The 22,699-nt window shown below is 40.0% G+C and overlaps 1 protein-coding gene across 10 annotated transcripts in view; it reads right to left on the reverse strand.

Moving 5' to 3' along the window:
* Positions 1-22,699, reverse strand: part of LOC100678557 (janus kinase and microtubule-interacting protein 3) — a 112,275-nt gene that overhangs the window by 44,027 nt on the left and 45,549 nt on the right. For 9 of the 10 annotated variants that reach the window (XM_032600166.1, XM_032600172.1, XM_032600156.1 and 6 more), the window contains exon 6: positions 14,217-14,321. The exons of the other annotated variant lie outside the window; for it this stretch is intronic. In XM_032600166.1, coding sequence (XP_032456057.1) covers positions 14,217-14,321 — 105 coding nt within the window. The remainder of the gene's footprint in view (positions 1-14,216; positions 14,322-22,699) is intronic. 10 annotated transcript variants of the gene reach the window in all.

Genomic DNA, 22,699 nt, shown 5'->3' on the forward strand with positions numbered 1-22,699 from the left:
AGCGGACTTTGGCTTTTCCCGCCGCACGGAAGTGCATGCGGGAGATCGACGACGCTTCAGATCGACAGAGCAGATTGATTTTTCTTTTTCCTACGCATCTCTGGTGTTGGTCCGCCCACGCGAGTTTCTTCGCAGCTGTGTCCTGGATTCGGGGCTACTTGCATTATTCACGCATCTGCAAACGAATCGAAATGTCAGGATTCGATTTACCGTTTTTGATGTTGTATGCATAATGCTGACAGATTCGAAGCTGTTTGCGTGAGCGATTGTTTTCGATGTTATTTTAAGCGATAGACAAGCGTTATAATAGCGCTGAAGCGAACACATATATAGGTAGGACGAAGCTAGACGTACGTAGTTTTCTCTTCTTTGAACTTCCGTGTGTAGTCAATGCTTAGTATATTTACATTATAACTATTGGCTATCGAAAGTTTGCGCACAAAGTGACTTTACAAAATTATCAGCGAAAATATGCATAATCATTAGCGTATTTTCTTCGAGCATCGAAAATGCAATATATTTGCAGCTGCATCTCGAAAGAGAAACGTCTCCAGTTTTCACTCGCGAGAACGTGAATTTTAATTTCGAAAGCATGTATTTTACATAATAACATGATATTTATGTATTAACAGATTAGTGTAAGAAAAGTTTCAGTGATATCTTTTTCTTCGTATTTTAGTCAGTCACTTATTAAATATTTGTGTAATTAAGTTCGATTGATTCAACTAAAACATCATTTGCCAAATAATGAAATTTCAATCAAAATAGAGTTAATCAACTAAGACCTGCGAATCAACGGCTAATTAAATATATGGGGAATTCTACGGGAAAAATGCCTTTTTCTGGTTGGAGAAACCGAAAAAAAACAATTGTTGGGGCACACTCTCGCAACTTTTTTTTTCTTATTGTACATGTTTAGAACCATGCAAAACCACGTTCCAACATCGAAAAAGTGCCTCGTGACACTGTTTTTTAGGCCCTTCAAATTCGTCGAAAAATAGCCATTGTTCAAGGGCATGCACCTAATGCATAAGGGCACAAACAGAAAATGTATTGCGGTAGACTGAAAGAACGGGAAAAGAGCTTCAATTTAAAAAAAAATGCGTTAAAAATGCTGGATTTGGTCAAAAGTTACGCACAATTGAAAATACGGAAAAATCATGAAAATTGCAGGATTTTTCAAAGTCAAGAAATTTGTATCTTTTTTCATGAAAATGTATTACTCTCTTCCTACCGTAATACATTTTCTGTTTGTGCCTTTATCCTTTAGGTACGCGCCGTTGAACAATGGCTATTTTTCGACGAATTTGAAGGGCCTAAAAAACAGTGTCACGAGGCACTTTTTCGATGTTGGATCGTGGTTTTGCATGGTTCTAAACATGCACAATAAGAAAAAAAGGCCCAAATCCAAGCATCAGTAGTAGAAAAGAAGAAGAAATTAATCATCATCCATTGTACGCGCGACAAATAATGACTCAGCCACATCGCGCGCTTTCTGCGGCTAAGAACATTAAAAACGATCACGAAAAATATATTATTCAGCCCATTGCAGTTACCCACACAGAGACGCGAAGAAGCCGCATAACCGCTCAGGAAGATCTATGAGTCACTGATCTCCCGGCGAATCTATTTGCATCGCATCTCTCTCTCTCTCTCTCTCTCTCTCTCTCTCTCTCTCTCTCTCTCTCTCTCTCTCTCTCATTGAGATTCGCGGGCGAGCGAGGAACGAGGACAATAGGCACAAACACACGTATACGCGAGCGCGTGAGAGAGCTGCCCACGTCTCCTCTCTCGCGTATACAGCGTAATAACGCGATGCCCCACCACCGGGGCCTTTTGCCGGGCTACTTACGGAGCAGACTCTTTGCAGCATAATGATGATTATGCGGCCTGCATGGACGTGCGCGCTTTCCCATCGCGTGAATACGTGTAATGCGTGTTCGAGGCGCGCGGCGTCGCACATGACTCTTCGGAGAGGTACTTTGCCGTATTGACATCGTGAGAGATGCTCTTTAATTTTATGGGCAAACACGGATAGGCGGGTACCCGGGCGTATATATATGTATGTATAATGTACCAGTCGAGAGAAAGAAATTGCCGTTGGACAGGTGCTGTATACTCGCGGCCGCGCTGGACCAGCCGCCAAGTGTGTATTGCGTGAGTCATGGATACGTTGGCTTTAGCCGAAGACAAAAGCGTGCGCGAATGCTACAGGCGGATGATGTGGCTCGAGAGTAATTATTACGATAACAATTATCAACACCATCGGAAACATGGTGAACCGAATTCGACATTCCGGAGTTGGTAACATTTCTGGAAAGATTGTCGACTGCAGCAGCACTAGGCGAGCACTATGAACGATTCGGCGGCGGCAGCGGCGCACCTCGCAACTCCGGTGGCGCATACCTGTAACCTGCCGGCGCACCGTGGGTGACGCTGCGCCATCAATTGCGCGCTTATGTCCCGCCGCGCGAACCTCGTCCGGTAAAATATCGGCGACGATTGCCGCGTCTCGTTTTTCCTCGAAAGAATACGTTACGTGCCGCGGCTGAGAGCTGACTTCACACGGCGACGACCCCCCGGGAAAGAAGCTGATCGCCGCCGATGACATCTGACACCCTTGGCGGCACACGGCGATACGGGTCTTTCGCCGAGGTGAGAGCAACGATCGGCTCTTTTCTCTTTTTCCCGTGATGATGTCGGCATGCTTATGTGCCCATATGTATACTCCCTTGTACAACGTGTGATCCGGTGATAAATTTGGATAATGGCCGAGAGCCGCCGACGTTTGGAAATCTTCTTTAGTCTCATACCGCGCTGACATTCTCGTCTGGGCGTCTGCGCGCGGCGAACTTCATATTTTTTCTGGGAATCGCCGTTGTTTTCGGGTGGATAAAATTTTGTAGCTTTTATAATGATTAAAACTATTATTATATTAGCACTCATTTATTTTGTATCTCTTTTCTCGTTGCTAATTTAATCTATTTGTTCCGGAATGCTGTGTATGATTAATGCGATGTGAAGTAATCTCGTTCTGACCTGCTAGAATATTCTCTTAATTGGCTTTGTTCACACTGTATTTCCCTAAAAATATATAGAATCAACGATCTAGAGCACAACTAGAGTGTACTATTGTGTGGTGCGTGAAACCGTTATGACGAATATTTTCATGCAAATTTTGACTTGCTTTTCGTAGAAATGTTCGTTTTTATTATACTGTGCCTTTCAATTTTCAGAACAGCTCTATTTTTGTACGCACATAAGTATATGAAGTATGAGAGTAATTGTTTTTGTTAACTCAAAATTTTTGAGCTAATAAGATCTGTAGTTCAAGGACACCACAGAAAACAAACCCGCTTTTCGCTGCTAGGATTCAAACGAGAGAAAACAAGCTCCCGCAGCTCGTTGCCGTCGTTTCCTCTTTTGTTGGAGACCTCTCAAGTAGTAGACCCGGTCATTTTCGCCGCGGCGATGCGATGTGTATACATAAAGGAAGCGAAAAGAGAAGCGAAACTGTCGAGCGATCTCCTTTCTGTGTGGGCCGTCGGCAGGCGTCTTCGCAGGAGTACAAAGTCCCGCGGCTTAGCGCTGAGATGTTTATGAGCAGCTCACCGCGTCGGTAGGCCAAAAAGGATTCTTTAACGGGACAACGTTGACGCAATTATTTTCCACCGCCACGAGGTCAAGCACTAACGCTGATGGTATAATTTTATTGCCGAGCTTCTTCACGCACTTTTCTTGTATCGCTTTTCTGTTTCCGCGCAATAATTTTCGTCTCTTTTACTCGAGCTTACTTCTAACGTCAAGTGTTATCTCGTTGCGATTTTTTTCTTTTCGTTTTCTTTTTGTTTTTTTTTTTTTGACGTGGTCGCTTTAAGCGACTTTATTTCGGGCTTTTATTTGACTTGATTTTTTTCCGTCGGCTTTCAGCCTGCTTATAAAATATAAGTGGGATGCTAGGATTGCAGGCGTAACTTGCGCTATTATAATAGGTAGCTCATTTACGTGTAGCGAATCGCGGATTACCTTATTAAATTTCCTTCGTATAATTAGGCAATCAATTAAACCTTCAGCCACTTTATTTATAAAAACGTGAATGGGTAAAGGTAATATTTCAACTGAAAGAATTTGTTAACTTCGAAAGTGCGTGTTGGATTTCTACAAAGAAAACGAAAGTAGAAAGTAACCTTCGAGTTCAAAAATTGCTATAGTTATTAATGGTCCAATATTCTGCGATCCAATACCGACTCCGCAGCATCAAAAAATATCGCGAGATAAATCACTTTGGTCAGCACTCCATCATCGGTGTGCAGGTTTTATTATTTAGAAACAAGAACAGCCTATACTTATACTGCCAGATCAGAATTCGTAATGTTATACTATGCATCAAACTTTCCTTTTCGAAAAATCGCTTAAAAACTTCGATACCTATTGCTGCATATCGAGTTGCAATTTATTTACAATAATACTCCACGGTCACGTGTTTCACGGAGTGCGCATAGACGTTTCTGGCTTAGACGTAAACAAGTTCTAAGTGAGAAATTCAAGACAAAATATTATAACACTTGCTCAAAACTAATTTACATTATACCACAATCTTGCCTGGCATAATCATAAACGCGCTGTTGAAACTGTGTTGTCTGTTGATTATGAAACTTTAAGCTACCCAACAAAAGTAGACTTTGATGTCGCTTGTTTATGTGATAATATGGACGCACGTGTAGTAAACTCAAGAGTAATAAAATAACTCGTTCTTCTATTAGGTTCAATAGCCGCTCATATTCTTCTATTTTCTATTTTTTTCTTAATGAAGATGTTTTTTAAGATAAATTATGCATAGTCTTGATCACATTCTTGATTTCGTGCTCGGTCGTTGACACCATAACGTACGGGACGCATGCTAAAAAGTAATTTCAAGTTTCAAAGGCACGTCTCTCAATGAGCCAATTGTCACACCGCCCACTGCTCCTTTTTCCCGAGTGCAAGGCATGAATAAATGATCGCTAGCCACAATCGCGCAACTCTTGTTCAACCTGCAGTAGATGTAGGTATATAATAAATCATTTTAAAAACCTCAAAGAATTTTTCATTTTCAAATCTGATCAAATGACACACGCATTTCTGTGTCTTGAGTTTGTTTCCGCGATAGATATTTGAATGAAATTCATTTCAACCCTACGGTACTATCTCTTCCACATAAAGTGCGTGAAACCATTTAATATCTTGCGAGCAGTGTACCTGTATCAATTCTCATTAAAATTAATGTTGCGGAAAATTAACGCACATGCGTGGTTTCATTGTACGGGATGAAAGTTCGGAAAACATAATAATAATCCCATTCACCACCATCGTCATAATTGAAATAAAAGTTAGTCTTGAGCTTAATCTATCGTGACTAATAACAGGGAAAAATCATCATCCTCGAGACCATAACAATAGAACTTGGACAGTGAACAACGTCGCAAATGTATTTCCCTAATACCTAGGAAAGTTTTGAGCAATATAATATCGCATCCCTGCATCCGATGCTCGAATACAGCTAATGCTGCGGTAACGCAGCGAGCCAAACTGCTGTAAAGTTTAATTAGTGTCTTACGCAATTAACTGTGCGGTTGAATCAAAGGAGAAAAGCAAAAACTGAAGAGACAAGCTGCAAAAAATGATATTGCCTCGAGTAAGTATGCGGATATAATCTTACGATAAAAAAAGTTTTACAATCTCTGACATAAAAGTGATAAACCTTCCTTCCTCGCCTGGCACTCGCTCGGTAATGCAAAAGTGCATCCACGGTTCTGTATAATAGTATCACCTATACCGGCGGCGCCTTAGTTGTCTCTCGCGACGACGCCGACACAGAAAGGAGCGAAGAAGCCTTCCCTCCCTTTTACGAGCCGAAACGAGCGAGTTTACGAGGAGTCGTGGGAGCGCGGCTTTTCTTCCTTTATCAGCTTTTTTCTCTACGCTCCTTTTTATTGCGCTGCCGTAGTCGAACGCGCCGGGTATAATATAGTCCGCGCAGAGCCAAGATCTGTGTAATGGGAAAACAATCTTGACCGTGAAAACGCCGCGCGCGCAGGGACTCTTGCGTAAGACTTTTCTCGCGCACATATAAGTAGTCTCGCGGTGAAAGCAATAATAAGCATCGCGGAAGTCCGTCGCTGAGGATGACGGTGGTGCAGGCGCGTCCGCCTTTCTTTGCAGAAAAGACACGAGGACGTGCGAGCCGAAAAAACAGAAGCGAGTTGAGGAGCACCTCGCCAGGAAAAAGCTCATAATCTCGTTATATTGTGCGGGACTTCTGTTTGCTCTACTGGTTTAGAACTTTTTCTTATTTACCACCGCGTACGTCTCCGTCTCTGTCGAAGAAAGTAAGAGACTAAGCCTGCCAAGCTGAGGATGCTTTTTGCTCATATCTTTGCGTGCCAGAGGCTGTAAGAGGGGGTTTTTGCGTACGTTGCCGTGGAGAATCGAAAGCCGAACACCGCGCTCAACGCCGAATTATTATATGAAAAGTAAAGAGATAAGAACGAGATTTTCTTTATTCGATACCTAGGTCAACAAGTCACGCGTGAAATGAGATAGAGTAATAATAAAGTTTTGTCCCTGTTTACTTTCGATTTACATGCGTCGTGCAAGAAAGCATCATATTCGAAACACGTTGTTTCAATTCAACGATGAAATCCGAAATTATGTTTTACTTACGTATAATAACATATCATATTGTTATATTAGAAATTCAAGTTTAATTTTTTTTAAATTTAGTTTATTAAATTTCCTAACCCTAAAAACCCAATTGAACCTTGATTGATTAGTTTTCCTTTGGCATCGAATTCCAGAGTTCGCGCAGGAGCGAGCGCAAAGTAAAAATCTCACACGCGTAGCAATGCTGCTCGCAAGAGACCCTTGAGGCGTCAGCGCGGCACAGGCGAAAGAGATAGTACTGTCCTCAAAGCGGATCGTTTCTCAAGGGGATAACGTTCTTCGGGCGGTATCGCTCTCGTTTTCTTGGACTCGGGACAGATCGCATGCTGCGATTCGGACCTGTGCGTAGTGTTACGCTGCCCAGCCACGCCTTCGCAGCTTGTGTCTACATTGCACATATAGTGCAGGCGCTGCTGCGCTGCAGTAATACGAGGAGTTCCCGCGTGCGATTTCAAATGAGAGATAGAGATAGAGAGAGAGAGAGGGCACCGTGCGATATACAATAATTTATATCCGTTAATTGAAACGCGCGCGCGCGCGCTCGCTCGCTCGCTCGCGTTTTCAGACCACTTAAACCCGTCGCTCCCGCGCACCGATCTATATAACTCGAAGCGAACTCTCTGCAAGTGGAGTAGTGAGAGAGAGAGAGAGAGAGAGAGAGAGAGAGCCCATATCGGCGCAATTTTCTCACGCTGCTGACCCTGACATTACGTGCGTGCTGTAAACGCAGATAAATAGCCGGCGCGCTTTAAACTGGAAAACGCGGACGGCTATGCTGCAGCCGCGTCGAGCGAGATTCGAATCTCGCATGAGCCCTATACGCTCTCGTATGTATAGCTATACACACATAACCGCGGCGCTTTGGAAAAGTATCATGCGGAAGTGCTGATCCGCTGCTGGAGATGTGTGAAATGCTTTTCTCTGCGGTATCATTTGAGCTTGGATTGAAATAAAACGGGTTTCCTCGCTGTATGCTTTGAACGATAACTGGGTATATGCAACAAGTTGCCCCAGGATTTATAATTTTCGATAGTGACTTGAAAAATTAATACGGGATTTGAGTTGTTATAGGCTCAAAAAATTATCTTCAGTTCATGTCATGTTTGTAAACTTCGGATCTTTTTCTGATCGTATATATAAAAAGAAAATCTCGAGTGGAAAAATTAAACTGAAATATTTAACAGCGATCGGAAATAGTTTGCGAGCATTATTGGATCGCAATGCCACCGAGTTAAGTCAACATTTTGTCCTGTAGACATCGATTTTGTATTCCGATCGGTATGGGCCAACGCGCGGAATTTAATACCGTGACTCGACATACGTGACAGGGATGAAAAACCAAATGTAAATTCACTGATGATTAATGGAGTTAAAAAATTTTGTTCAAAAATAACAATCAATTAATTATAATATATGTAATAAAATAATATCATAATTTGTAACAATACGTGATATAATTCACTATATAGTACCGTAACCTATAGATTTGAAAACTAAAGCGATTTAGTTTTGCAGTTTTTTGAATTTCATATTTCATAGGTATGATTGGGTACTACACTAATAAGTTTTTCCATTATACACTTCATATAGTTGAAGATTAGTAACAATATGTCTAATTTCACTTATTTTGCATATAGTCTTTTAAAATCATTATAATTTTGATTTGTTACTTGCATCCATTTATTGTTATTGAAACATCAACTGAATGCACATCGTTCCTTACAGAGTTTAATCATGTTTCCGTCAATCCTACATCAAACAATTTTTTCACAGTAAACAACTTGCAGCGCGTATATATGAATACAAATTAATCGAGAGGCTTGCATAAAATTCTTTTTTCATCGAAAATCCTCGAGGAATTCTAATTTCTATTTATACGTCAACGCAAATTATTGAAAAAAATATTGTGTCATTTAGAATCAAAAGTTCAAATTAAGTATTACAAAAAATTTTGGTCTTTCAAAGAAATGTGACCCCATTATTAGCAATATTCACGACCGTATTTGAGTTTTATTTACTATATAATACAGCAGAACGTATTTTTTCGCAGAATTCCAGAATGGCTGCACGTGTATACATGTTAGTGACATTCATAGGTATGCCGTATATGTATTAGCAGTGGCATGACACATCGAATCCGGCAACGCCTGATTTTATGTTAATAGTTCTTATGTAAATTGGCGGATTCTAAAAGCTCTACTGATTCAGTTTGTTTCGATTAAAAATCAATAGTGTAAGATTACTCGAATAAATGAGTAAAGTGCGATTAGAATCTATACGAGATTTTGTTTACAGTACGTCATTGTAACGGTTACTCAGTATGCAAACAAATGTAACGCATTCGAACAGCTTGATAAAAAAATCCATGCAATACTGGTGCTATGTTTATGTATTATTAAAATTTATTGGAATTTTTATTGTAAAAATGTTTACCTCGTCGAATGCGAACCCCATTAGGCGCGCTGAGAACTGAAGAATTCATATAACACGCGAAGAACAAAATGTCTAAAATGCTCAAAGAGCCACCTCACTTTTTTAAAGACGCTTCCGCTTGTCAGCAAGTCTTTTCCAAACGCACGATTAAAATAAAAAGTAATAACAACTAATTATTTGAAAAAATCTATGTTCCTCCTCATAAACTACTTTGTTCACTAACCATCAGTCTCTGAGTGAACTCAATGGGAAGCCATACTAGTGGAATGTTTATAATGACAAACTGTAGCTCAGGTATGCGAACATTCAAAATAAGAGTCCGCAAAAGTCGTGTTGAAGTGCGCGCATGCTCGGCGCGGCGTCTAGACGAGGACTGAAGGTGTAGCGCCGAGTCGCGAGACACCGATATTGTAAGCGCGCGGTTCAACTCTTCCACTTCTCTTGCTACCTGCGCGTGCACCGCCGCTCACGTCTCTTTCTCCATACACTCTTTCTCTCCCGCGCAGTTATACTTACTCCCGCTATCTTCTCTCTCTCTCTCTCTCTCTCTCTCTCTCTCTCTCTCTCTCTCTCTCTCTCTCTTTCTGTCTCTCTCTCTCTCTTTTTTTCTTTCTCAGCATAACTTTAACCGTCTTTGTCTCTTGCTCGGTGCAAATATTTCTAATTTGGTGCTACGAGCGTTTAGTAAACATTGAATTACATTTTGGATAAAAAATGATCGATTTATTTAAATCTGTCCACTGTTACTGAGCCATGAAAGCTGACGAAACTTGTCCATTAATTTGATTAGAATTTTGATGCATATACACATTTGCTGAATTGCAGTAACTCAAGCATCAGAATGTTGCTAAAACAATTATTAGTGACTTATTATGAAGTATATATTATGACAGAATAGAATTTTTAGTAAAAACCTAGATTAAATACTTTATTATAAATTTACTTTCTCTGGAGTATCAATTCGTCTACGATGTAATCAAGAACTTTATAATAACAGATAACTGAGTTTTCTTCGTGTAACAAATAAATTATTTAAAATCTTCTTTAGAAAAAAGGCTACGTCCTAAATTATTTTACGCATAATATTTCCCTTGGGTACCTGGAACAAAGTAGTGAGCATCCCAAGATAGTCGATTTTCTAGAATCTTTTTGTTCGGCGTAACGTAGCACAGGAGATTACGAAATTCAAGAATAAAGACCAACAGTGATGGATGCGTTTTTCGAAACGACATTACGGTGCCGAAATTCTTATAGATCTATGAATGCAACCACTATATGAATAAAATATAGAAAAGGATGTTAAAAATAAATAATTATAAAAGCACTTTCAGCATAAGCTAATACTAATTAAGAATATTGATATGTTGATATAGTCGTGATTGTAGATACTTTGTTTATAAAAAATATAGTAAGATTGAGTTAGACATAAATACTTTGGAAAATTGTCGTTATTGCGTATTGGTAATGTATTTTAAATTATAGTCTTGCCACGGCTGTTTTAGGACAAATTCATACCCAAAATAGTATTATGGAACTTTTTTTAATAAATCGTCTTCAATACTCAAATACCAGCTTTATGAAATAAAAATTTCGCCGAATTTAAACTTTTAAATAGCTCATACAATACCAACAACTAAATTCCAGCCTTATTCAATACGCATCAGCAGTATGTTTCGTTCATATAAATCAATTTCCATAGCGGAAGAACAGGAGATAGCTTGTATCTAATATCGAAGAAAGTTTTGTGCGATCATAGCGATAAAAATGGCATCGAGAGAAACTGTAAATTGAACGCGTAACGTCTGCTCGCGGGCGCACGAACCTGGAAGGAAGTTACGCTGCCGCTGCTGCCATGACGAAGGCATACAATCGTATTTTAATGAAGTTATTAACTTACGGTTAGCTCTGGGTCAGGTCATCGTGCGCGAGCTAACCGATTTATGCGCGCGCACGCACGCGGCTGTCTACATACTACATACGCTCGCAAACTCGCAAACTGCGATCGCGTTATTACTTTTCTAACGGTCGCTGACTACGCCGCGACGCCGAGAACTCTCTCTCTCTCTCTCTCTCTCTCTCTCTCTCTCTCTCTCTCTCAGTGGGTATGTAGAAGCGGAAGATGACTTTAAACGCGCCCCGTTGGGCCGTCCTCCAGTATGTACATTGGATTCGTATGATAAGTGCACAACCTACTTTTTCGGAACGCGTCTTGATTTTTGACGATGGATTTCAGATATGTGACGATCGCTCCGCGCAATGCTATATTATAGTGACGTCTCTTTAAATTTCTCCTGATTTATGGCCTGATATACGCAACGATTATGAATTTCCACGAAAATCTTTTCTATTGGCTTCCGTGTAACGATGTACCCTTTTGAACTGACGACCGTTACAGTCTGAGAATGGATACAATTAGAACTGCGAAATCGTTAATCGTAGCGGTTTGGAAGCTGTAAACATGGCTGCAAGTCATGATTTGTCCTTCCGATGTTTTTGTTTGATCCACAGCCGTTACAGAGTAATTGTCATGTTTTCAACACATGCGGACTTCGCAAAGTTATATATTAGACTTTTATGCAGTTATTTATATACAAAATGGGTGCCATTAGCGTTTAACGTGTATAATAGTAAGTAGATCAGTTCATCCGTATGCAGTCAGACGAGATTTCCTGGTCTCGATGCAGATTTAATCGCGCTCGCGTTACAGTATAACAGAAATAACTGTCAGCTATAAAAAATTTTCAATTCCAACAAACTCGAGGCTTTTATTAGAGACGTAAAGCTGAGGAAAAACACTCTCGACTACTAAAAATATGTAGATCGAAAACATCCCGCGATACAGAAAAATGTTCAAAGAATGCGTTACATCATTAGCATCACTATCGAACATGCTCTTCGTGTCGCTACTTATGCCACGAATCAAAGAATTCGACGCGCCGACACTTAGGTACAAAGAGCCACTTTTCCATCAGAAGCCTTATCGACGTTTTCGAGACGGCAGATATTATTATGAGAGGAATCTTAAAGCGCCCGAGTACTTGCACTTAAGGATACGTTAGTTTAGCGCCTCTTACGCACCGGTCGAAACTAAAACGTAGCGCTTTTACTGTATCATAACATTTACTAATGTTTTTTTTCTTCAAAACAACGCATTTATATTATTACTTTATTATACACAATAAGCAAAAAACTGCAGTGAATGCTGTATAACAATAACGATGGATTAGATAATTGTCGCGAAAGCTCATTAATGCAATAACAGCGCGACTCTCTTCCGAGGATGTACAATAACAAGCTCAAAGTCGAAGCGCATCTCTCAAGTTGCAAGAGAGCCGGACAGTCAGGTTAAACAAGCTCGCGGCACTCGTCGCGTCGGCCCATCTCCTTCCGTAGTTCTGCTACAGTTCTCGACCTCGATTCGCAATCAGAAACGTCTCAGCGAGGCCAAGAGCGACTCTTCGAGACATTTATCCGCCACCGCGAGGAATTCAATGGCCAGTCCTCATTAGACTGCGCCACATCCCTTCCTCGAACACTCGCCTGTGCTAACAGGCATATATGTACAGTATAAGCGGCTGATCTATTGGCCGTGACGCACAACGCATTTTTTCGACTTCGATCCTTCCTTATATATACGACGGCAAACGGTGCGGCAAACGGTGCAGCGTGAGTACCTGCGCGCGTACACGTGTACGTGTATGTAGGTAAATATCGGAGTCGGATACGCGCTCCCGCAATAGCAGATGGCTTTCTGTGCCGATTGTTGCGAGGTACGCTCGATGTGCCTCCCTTTTTTATTTGTCGATGTAGCAAGTAGCGACGAATGTTTTGGATCGTGTATGGAGATGACATTCCGCGGTATTGCACGATTCTATCGAAGGTAAAGGTGTGCGTTCCTAATGTTGATGGCAGAATTCTTTAAGGATCATTAGCTTCTTGAAACTAGATACAAATTTGGGAATTTTTTTTTTTTATCTTTTATAGTAAAATTTACCATAAGAGATATTAGATTTTATCATCTCAGATAATAAAAATTATTAGGAAATATAGTAAAAATGTAGTATTACAATTTTTTGTAATGCAAAGTAAAATATTATATATGAAGCAAAGTTGAAAAGAAAATCAAGAGTCGATAAACAAGCTGGCGCAATAGACAAATCAAAGCCGGAGATTGCACGCAAAGCGCATGCACTGAAAGATTCTTAGGATAACTGCTACACGTAGCACGAGCAGCAACTGTACTACGAGATTGTACGGCAGCTCTCCCAATTTCGGGAGCAGTACCATCCCAAAAACGCGGTACGGCTGCTGTTCGTGTACTTATCATAAAAAGACGGTGTCCGTCTCGGACGCCTACGGTGCCCTCAACTCCCACTCGTGCTCAAAACATCACCCTCGCTAGAAAAAGCCAATTTTCCCCCTTGGTTGCACAATATACTATTAGCAACGCAAACGCCCGATAAGTAAACCGCAGAGTTTACAAGGGTGCATACGAGCCTAAAGTTCAGCGCTTAGCAGCGACTGCCCGAAGTTCAAGCCTACATATTTATGTGTAATTTTTAGTCCTTTTCGAGCCTATAAAGGTAAGATTAACGAGATAACGTTCCAAGGCATCGAGAACGCCCGTTAAGTGAACCCCAAGAAACACGCAATTTACAGGTGGTACAGACCTACCAAGTTTTGCTTATTTTTTCGTGCTCTTGAAGCCTATGTAGGCTAGATTAACGAGAAAACGTGCAAACGTACCGAGAGCGCCCGATAAGTGAACCCATGAAATAATTTTGAAAATTTTAATAATACTTATATAGACACACACATCGATCAGATAGGCTGCAGAGCAAACATCCTTATACGTATGAATTCTAAATATTATAATACTAAGAGGAAATTCCTCGAGTCAATAATTTCCTCTTAGTATTATAAAATTTAGAATTGATATTTTGATCTGAGGAGGTTGGATATCACATCAACGAAACATCATTGTAGAATAGAATTTTGTGTGAATTAATTTAGGGTTAACTCTCCCACATTTGTATAATTCTGTTCACATACAATTTATGTAACTAATAAAACGAACTCACCGTTTCGTCTTCCTTTGTGCGTAATTTTTGGTTCATCTGAGCGCACTCATTTACCAATTTCTCTAACTTCTCGATTTCTCGGTTCTTGCTTTGTATCTCGTCGATCTGCAATCAAAAAGGTTGCCCATATTATTTACGATCTCAACTAGAGAGATCGATATCTTTTCTCTATAAGCCTACATAGTGTCCGCTTCGTGGCATGTGGACTAATTATTCTTTGTAAAAACGATGACGTAATGAACACGTGTCAAGACTAGCCACAGAATGTTTTGATTACTGACTCGGCATGCCGACGATTTTACACTTGCACAATTTACCAGTGATTGGCAGCACATTGCAATTTATGTTCAGCTGGTTTCTGTACCTGTGCTATCTTACGGTTGATTATGATCTCATCGTGCAAACCGACCTGCAGTAAACCTTTGCCAGCATGAAGTTTTTGTATCAACCATTATATTCATTACGAAGTAAAATATTTCGCGCATATTAGATAGAAATCGAAAGAACGCAAAAATGTTTTCTTACGTTTTATAGAAATTATATTAACGATTTCTTTGCATAGCGTCGATCAAATGGCAGCAGAAACTGTAGTTTATTTATACAAGAATATTTCGTTGATAAGAAAGTGAAATTGAAAAGATGCTCGATCGATACAGATACAAAATTTTATTGTAGATTATAAATTATGCAAAGGAAAAAAAAGAAAAACCAAAATCACGCACCGCCTCACCACCTCATTGAATACTCATTCCACACATATCAATCTCTTTAGCATTTTTAGATCTCACTGCATCGGCGAGCTTGTGATAAACGCACACAACCGTTCGATCGGCGAGCCAGTCTCGTGTACGTCTCGACGCTGCTTTATAAACGGCTGATCACGAATAAACTGCAATCTCAAGAAGCAAAATCGCACGGCGATCATGAATAATTCATCGATCGAAGCATTATGCGTATACACGGCAAGTCGAAGCGTCGCGAGGAATAGACCTGAAAATTGATAATTCGCGAGGTGATCGATCCGCGTGCACGCTGTTCTGACCCGACAACGCCGACGGCTCAGGTACACAGATCGTGCGCTTTGTACACGGGAAGTAAAATTTGATGAAGTGTGAATTTCTCTTCTGCTGCTCGGTGAAAAAGTATGATTCTTTGAGACAGTGGTGTAGAGAAAAATAAAAATGTGTAAGTATTAACAGCTTGAGATGTATAAACAGAAAAAAAATTTCAAGAGATGGTATTTGGTGTTACGATATTTTTCCAGTGTAGGCAGTTGCATGAGCGACCCTAAGCAGGCTCGAAAAAGTCAGCTTTGCAAGACTGAAATACCGCTATGTGCTTTGGGCTTGCAGATTGCGATGAGTGAAATAAGAAAGCGTCTATGCGCTACCTATCAGCGCTGGCAGAAACACGAAGAGTTTAAGAGGAGAGCCGAGAGCATAATTGAAATTAAGTTAAGGTTAGATTCGGTACAGTTTTTAATAAAAAAATTTTTAGCGTACAAATTTTACAGTTGAAAATCGCTGATTCGTAGAATGATTACCATGTCTGTGTAGAGTTAAGTAATAGTCATCTCCGCTTCCGCGATAATCTGCATTTTTCAACTTTCAGAAAACCACTTATGCCACACCACGGTTCGCTTATAATCGCTTGTTTTCTCATAACAACGGAAAGAAGCTCAAAGCAGTTCACGATCGTTCGCTTCTGACCAAGATTTCGCGCTCTACTTTTGCCCCGCGAAACATGTATTCGCCGAGAGCTGGAGCAGGGGCCCACTCTCTTTCGTCCTTTTTTCAATCTCGGCGTTGTTTCTCTTTATCTTTTTGCAGCATTCGTTTTTCTCATTTTTGTCAGACATGCATAGTGTAGCTATTTTCAAAATTTTTCACAGGCAGGTGCACTGAGGGAAAAAGATTGTTTGAACTAGTTTACCTTAAAATATGCATTCACAAATTCGGCTATCATCTTGTTTGCTAGATAGAAAATGCGATAGCGTCCATTACGTCCAGTAACTTTTTAAAACATACCGTACATACCATATGCAAATTCTGAACAAAGCGTATCAAAACTAGGATACACTTTACAATCGCTGGATCGTTATTTTGCAAGCATATTCGACTGTCTGTGTCCTATAATAGTCCATGTCTCTTTTCTTTTCGCAGTGCTCTCGACAATCGCCGAAGGGCCTTCACCTTCACCTTGCCTTTCTAAGCCGACACGCGCATCGCCAGGGGCACGTATTCCGCGAAAGCCCGTTTTCGCGGACTCTCGATTCGTGCGCGAAATTCGCCAAATACGCTCTCGCGGTTCCCTTTTGACAAAGAGTGACATAGCGCAGCGAATGCACAACGTTCCCGCGCATGTACGGCGTTTCGATGGAACGCGTTGATCATATTGATTGAACTCCTCCCACGGGCCGTTATTTCCTTAATATTATCCTTATTTACTTATTCGAAATAGCTCGACCGACGACAAACTATCATGCAAAAATAGAAAAATATCGAACAAATTACAGTGCGATACGAAGAAATTTTTTTCATCAAAACGTCTCCCATTAAAGTGGTCGAGTCGTAACGCACGTTGGCTTTCGTAACCAAACAAGGAAGAAAAATTAATAAAACCATCAAGGCTCGTAACTCATTTCACCCACAACACATATCGCAGACCCGCGTATACTTGTACTTCCCACAGCGTTAAATATGCATGAAACCGTATAGACAACTTCCAAAACTACAAATTGCAGCGTATAAGGTCAATTCCGCGTACAAGCGGCGACTCTCCGGCGCGTCGTTATACTATACACACCCGGATGCCTGCTTTCAGCGCGTTCCCGTATCTCCGGATTTATGTCTATATCCGTTCATCTCGTCCATTCGAATGAGTCGCGCGCTGCGATCTTCCACATATACCGTATGCGAGCAGGAGGCACTTTTGCCTTCGCGAATCTACCTGCCAGAGGTGTTCCTGCATATGTAAGCGTTCTCCCGGCGCACTTTCACTAGTCGTCGTATCGAATTTATATCAAACGGCGCTCGCCATGGGTGCCATTGATATTGAAAGAGAAAGGGGACGAGTATAGGCAAAGGCTCTCTCGGGTTCTTGCCTCGTCGCCGCTCTGTATAGCCGCGAACGCGCCGCAATTACAACCGATGATAGTTACACGCGTCATTGCGGAGCTATAGCCGCCGTGTGTTGTATGTATGGGATTTGACTGGAGATTAAGTGCGCCAAGCGCGCGTGTAATTATTGCTGAGAGATTGCGGCCTTGCTGCTGCACGGCAACGTGAGAAATTAGGTTTTTTTGGAACTGATAGCTTTTTAGTTTTAAGAACATAATTCGATTACATTATAATGTACTGTCTGATATGGGGAGAAGTGTGATCATTAATTTACGAATTCTGCAGACGTTATCGTTATTGCTTTTTATAACATTGAAATCGGAAGTGAACTTTAAAAGTGTATCGGCATAATAATATTGTCCAACAAATTTTCGAATCTTAATTTATGGTCCGTGTGGCAGTGTCACGATGGTATTCGTACGTGTATTACTGCAGGGAAGTCCAGCTCGTGCAAATGTCACTTTCAATAAATAGGAAACCAACTTTTACTCGTGGATGTGATGCCGTATAATTAGTTCTCCGAGCTAATGTTAGTTAATAGCGACTCAATTGAACCTTACGACCGGATCCATATAAATCATTTTTCAGTACAATCACTGTAATTGAACGTTTTCTTTGGCGAAATAACGGCATGCAAAGAAAATTAATCCACGCGAGAGATCGAGAGTTGGTCCGCAAAAAGTACGAGAACTTAGTCGGTATATGCGAATAATGCATTAATCTTCGGGACGATCGTAGAGAAAACCTCTGCGTGCCGTTGATGAGCTATTAACACAAATCATTAAACGGCAGTAGAAGGCGCATATTGAAACTATGCCTCGTAATAACTTTCGCCGGGTGTGCGTATTTCACTGAATTTTCATCCTGACCATGCGCATTTTTTTGGATGCGCACATGTTATCTAAATCTTTGACCATCTTTGATCAGATTTATCTCTTTTCAAGAATTCACAACCGAAATAACCCAAACATTCCACCGCACACGAGTGACGCACTTGCAGCGTAACTTCCCTTTCATGAGAACGAAATTCAAAGCAATAGCCGCACACTGCACATAGGCACAGCACGAGCTCGCAAGACCCACCGCGAAGTTGTCGCGTATTATTGCGCGCAGTGTAATGTACACATCTCGTGGTGCAAATCCTAGAAACGATGCATAAATCGAGCTCGACGCCGCCGGCACGCACCACGACACGCGCGGCACTCTCAGATCGTACAGGATGCACAATAATAATCCCGCGGCGAGTGAAAGTCGCTTCTCAGAAAATCGCCAAGAAATCGGGCCAATTGCCGACGACGGCGGCAAGTGGCGATGAGAGGTAGGGTCATGGGTTGGCGATGCTGCTGTGGCGAATTCTGAAACGATCGCGCGGATGATTCGCATAATGAGCGTAAATTAAGAGGGGGTTCAGGCTTATATCCACGATTTACATCAGGTGCGCTGCGCGATGCCCCCAAGCTGTTCGTTCGTTTTGGAGCGGTGTTTTTGTAATTCCGCATGCTGCACGAGCGGCTATCTCTACTTGTGATTATTACATTTGTCAAGTTAACTATACAATTTCTAGTTTCAAAGGTTTTTAATTCAAATTATATAATATTTTTTAAGAGAAAAAGAGAGAGCTTAGAACAAAAATAGACGTTGTTCTTTGAACTTCTACGTCCATCGTTCGATTATAAGTAAGCATAAAAACTAATTCCGATGATAGAAGATTGTGCATAACTTTCAGAATATAATATTGTAAGATCTTGGATTTTGGAACACCAACTCGATGTCAGCGATACTTCGATGGCTTTAAGAGGCAAAGGAAACGTAATCGCAATTATTAGTCCATAGTCGACAACAACATCAGCACAACTGCACACGACGATGACGAGTACGCTGCAATTCTATTCATAACAATCAGCAAAAGTCCACTCGCAATGCAGACCTGCATATATAAGAAAACAATTTCGTCGAAGCATTGTTTTTATAGCTTACTTATATTTGCTTTTTTTCTTGCATCAAGAGATTGCAAAGAAAATCGAACATCTCTTTATAAAATATTATTTATATTTTACGTAAAAAATAAAAATCAATACAATATACCGCAATAACTACATTAAGCTCTTCAAGCTCTTCAGCAAATATTATATAAAAAGGAGTTACAGCAAAATAGTTACATTAACTCAATGATTAATTATTTTGATTATATTTATGCGTTTAAGCTCTTGAATAAACGTAATAGTTAAAGAAAGATTGGAAGGAAGTAAAAAGCAAGCAAATAATAAATTGACGATGGCAGTGTTTTGTTCAAGTTTTGAAATGCTTAAATGTGACAAGTACGTTAAAAACTAGAATATTTTGAACATTTTTCAGTAGCACACTACTCTGGTCGTCAAGTCATATTATCTTTATGCGTACACGCTTTGGTGCACATTATGACTGTTCTCAATAGAAATTTTAACATTAATCTAATTTTTTATATCTCATAAGAAGTAAATAATAAGTAATATACGACTGAATGTTGATTTCCTAATGGAAATTGCCAGGCTTTCGTTTGTCGACCACGACAACAAATTTTTTGCTACAGATGCATTCCCCAGCAGAATAGACTAAATTTCTATACTAAGGATTGTAGTTCACAGAATTTTTTTATTTTAACGCGTAAGTAAAATAGTTATATAAACATACTTAAATTTCTTGTGGTATTTAGGATACGACAATTTTTCATCGTGATAAGCAATCGTTCTGAACAATAACTTGAATAAAACTTCAGTATGCTAATCTCACTTTCAACTCACGTTCGCAATCGTGGGTTGTAGAGCAAAAGTTGCCCGGACAGATATTATGCATTTTTCCATACAAAGAGTCGATTCGATCTTGGGAATAATAAAAACATTTCTAATTAAGCAGCTTTCGCGAATAAAACTAGTGCCACGTATAATACCAGTCGTTCGCAATATACGATACTGATACAAAAATCGTTTCTTTGCCATCGATGGCATAGCCCTTATTTGTTTTATCCTGGCAATAAAACAAAAACCATTCGCTCTGTTCAAGCAGCGGTATGAATCAGCTCGATATTGCATTGCAATTTGTCCGTTGTTCGGTTGCGACGACGGTCGCACTCCCTGCTACCATATAGTGCACAGCATACGCGCGAGCTTGCTTGCGCCGCGATAACATCTACACTCGCGCCTTATCCTTGAAAAGACTAGCTATCCAACCTATGACACCAGCTATATTCATTCTTCTTTTCTTTTTGCTAATTCACTCGAAACCGTTTATTACCGTTAAATGTTTTATCATACCTTTCTCTTCATTACAATCCATTATACATCGCATACCGAGGATATTTCTTTGTATTGAATACCTGTGCGTAAATATGTATGCGTATACGTGCAAACATGTAAAGTGAAACGTTATAATTTAAATGCACTGTTACGTTGTAAAGGATATACCATCTGTTATTAAAATATATATCATTCTCCATAAAAATAATAATTTTAAAAATATAAAAATAATAATAACTTTCAAATCCGAGATTTCCTATCATAAGTATAAAATAAAAGAAATGCTTAGATATGTAGCTATATATAACTTATAATATGTTTCAGGCGACAATTACTACCTGTCTAAACATAATTTTCTTATAGTCTAAGTACTTTTTTGGATTGTAAGAATTTTAATGTTGAATGTTTACATTTGAGAGCTGGTTTTGGGTTTAAGATAGTAGAATATGGAATTTTAGTTTGGGGAATGGAAATAATGGGTTTAGAAAGTATTCTGATTATAGACTGCTTGCTGGGTGGTGGAGGAAGAACTTGAGCAAGTTTTCGATTTTGACGACGAATGTTCCGACGAACGCGTTGTCTTGAAGAAGATGTGGATTTTGAAATGGCCAGCCAGTTTCGAGAGACTTGAGCAGCATTGAGCAAGGATTTGGTGTCGAGTTTGGACAGAATGATTTGGGATAGTTCAACTGGTAGTTCGCGAATGAAGTCGATGCCTTGGTTGTAATGGCGGTCATGAGTTTCTTGAAGGAGTCCATATTGACAGCTTTCTCAAAATGCTCAGCACTCTTTGAAAGATAACCTTGGATTGATTGAAGCTGAAAAATTGCGACCTTTTATATCCGATGTAGGGTGGCACATACAAGACATGGTGTCACGTACAGAGGTGGGATGTCACATTCAAGGGAGGGGTGTCGTGCAAACAGAAATTAATCGTTCGGAGGGGCGTTAGCAAGTTTTCAATCACGTAACTGTAGACTTGCACACACATGCTAACAATGTAATTGATTCTTAATCAAATCAGCTATATATGGGCTATATAGCTGCCAAAATTATTAAATCTCAGGTAGAAATAATTATCAGCCTCAAAATAAGTTCAATCATAATTTCATGGTAACTATACAAATTCGACGTTTTTCGTTAAAAATCTCAACATTTTTTGAGATCAAAGGGCATCACTTTCCTTTATCGCATCCTAACTTGCGTTAATGTACTTCTTTCTCATTCAACTCGGCTTCGACTCGTGCGCTCGGAATGCAAAATGTAATTTGGACGATGGTCGAAAATTTCACAGTCAAGTTAAAAGAGCTGTTTTCGACTAAACACGGCTGTTCTTCTCCAAAAACACCCATATCTATTCCGCTCGTGTGCCCGCGTCCTTTTCATTCCCGCAGCTCCTCGCTCGCATGTCACTTTTACTCCTTGCACTTTTCATCTTCACGACAGTCACACTGTATAAGTACTGATTTTTTTTTCATCATAAAAATCATAATTAATGCCCCTGGTAGAAAATTGAGCAGCGAAACTGGTTAGCAGACTAGTGACTGGCCAGTGCTACTGGCCAGTATGAAGTATGTACATGTCACTGGCTAAGAACTGCCAAGTATAATTTATACAAATCTATTATACGAATAAACAGGTATAATAAGAACAATCAAAACATATTTAATAACGATAATTATTTTTAATTGCAAATCTACTTAAATCTACCGTTTACCAAATAATTGTGATAATTTTTCAAATGTACGTGTTAAAGAGGCAAAAAGGAACAATCTAACCTAGTATGCTACGTAGTGTATACTACAGGTGGTACAGGCTGTCTGCTCATATCTTACTCATACTCATATAGCAGCACAATCAGTACCTAACCATACACACATACATATAAGAGTATATACCACATATAGTATTCAGGTTGTATATGTTGTCTGCTATGCTATACAGCAGAATGACAGATAACACCACACATAGTTCTCACATTCTCAGTCAATGTTAAAAATGATATGGTATACACTGACTCAATCATTGTTGATTAAGTATAAATTATAAAAAAGTGTCATCTATGTGCCTAGTCACCAATGATGAGGTCTGC

This window comes from Nasonia vitripennis, chromosome 1, assembly GCF_009193385.2.
Source record: "Nasonia vitripennis strain AsymCx chromosome 1, Nvit_psr_1.1, whole genome shotgun sequence".
NCBI lineage: Eukaryota > Metazoa > Arthropoda > Insecta > Hymenoptera > Pteromalidae > Nasonia > Nasonia vitripennis.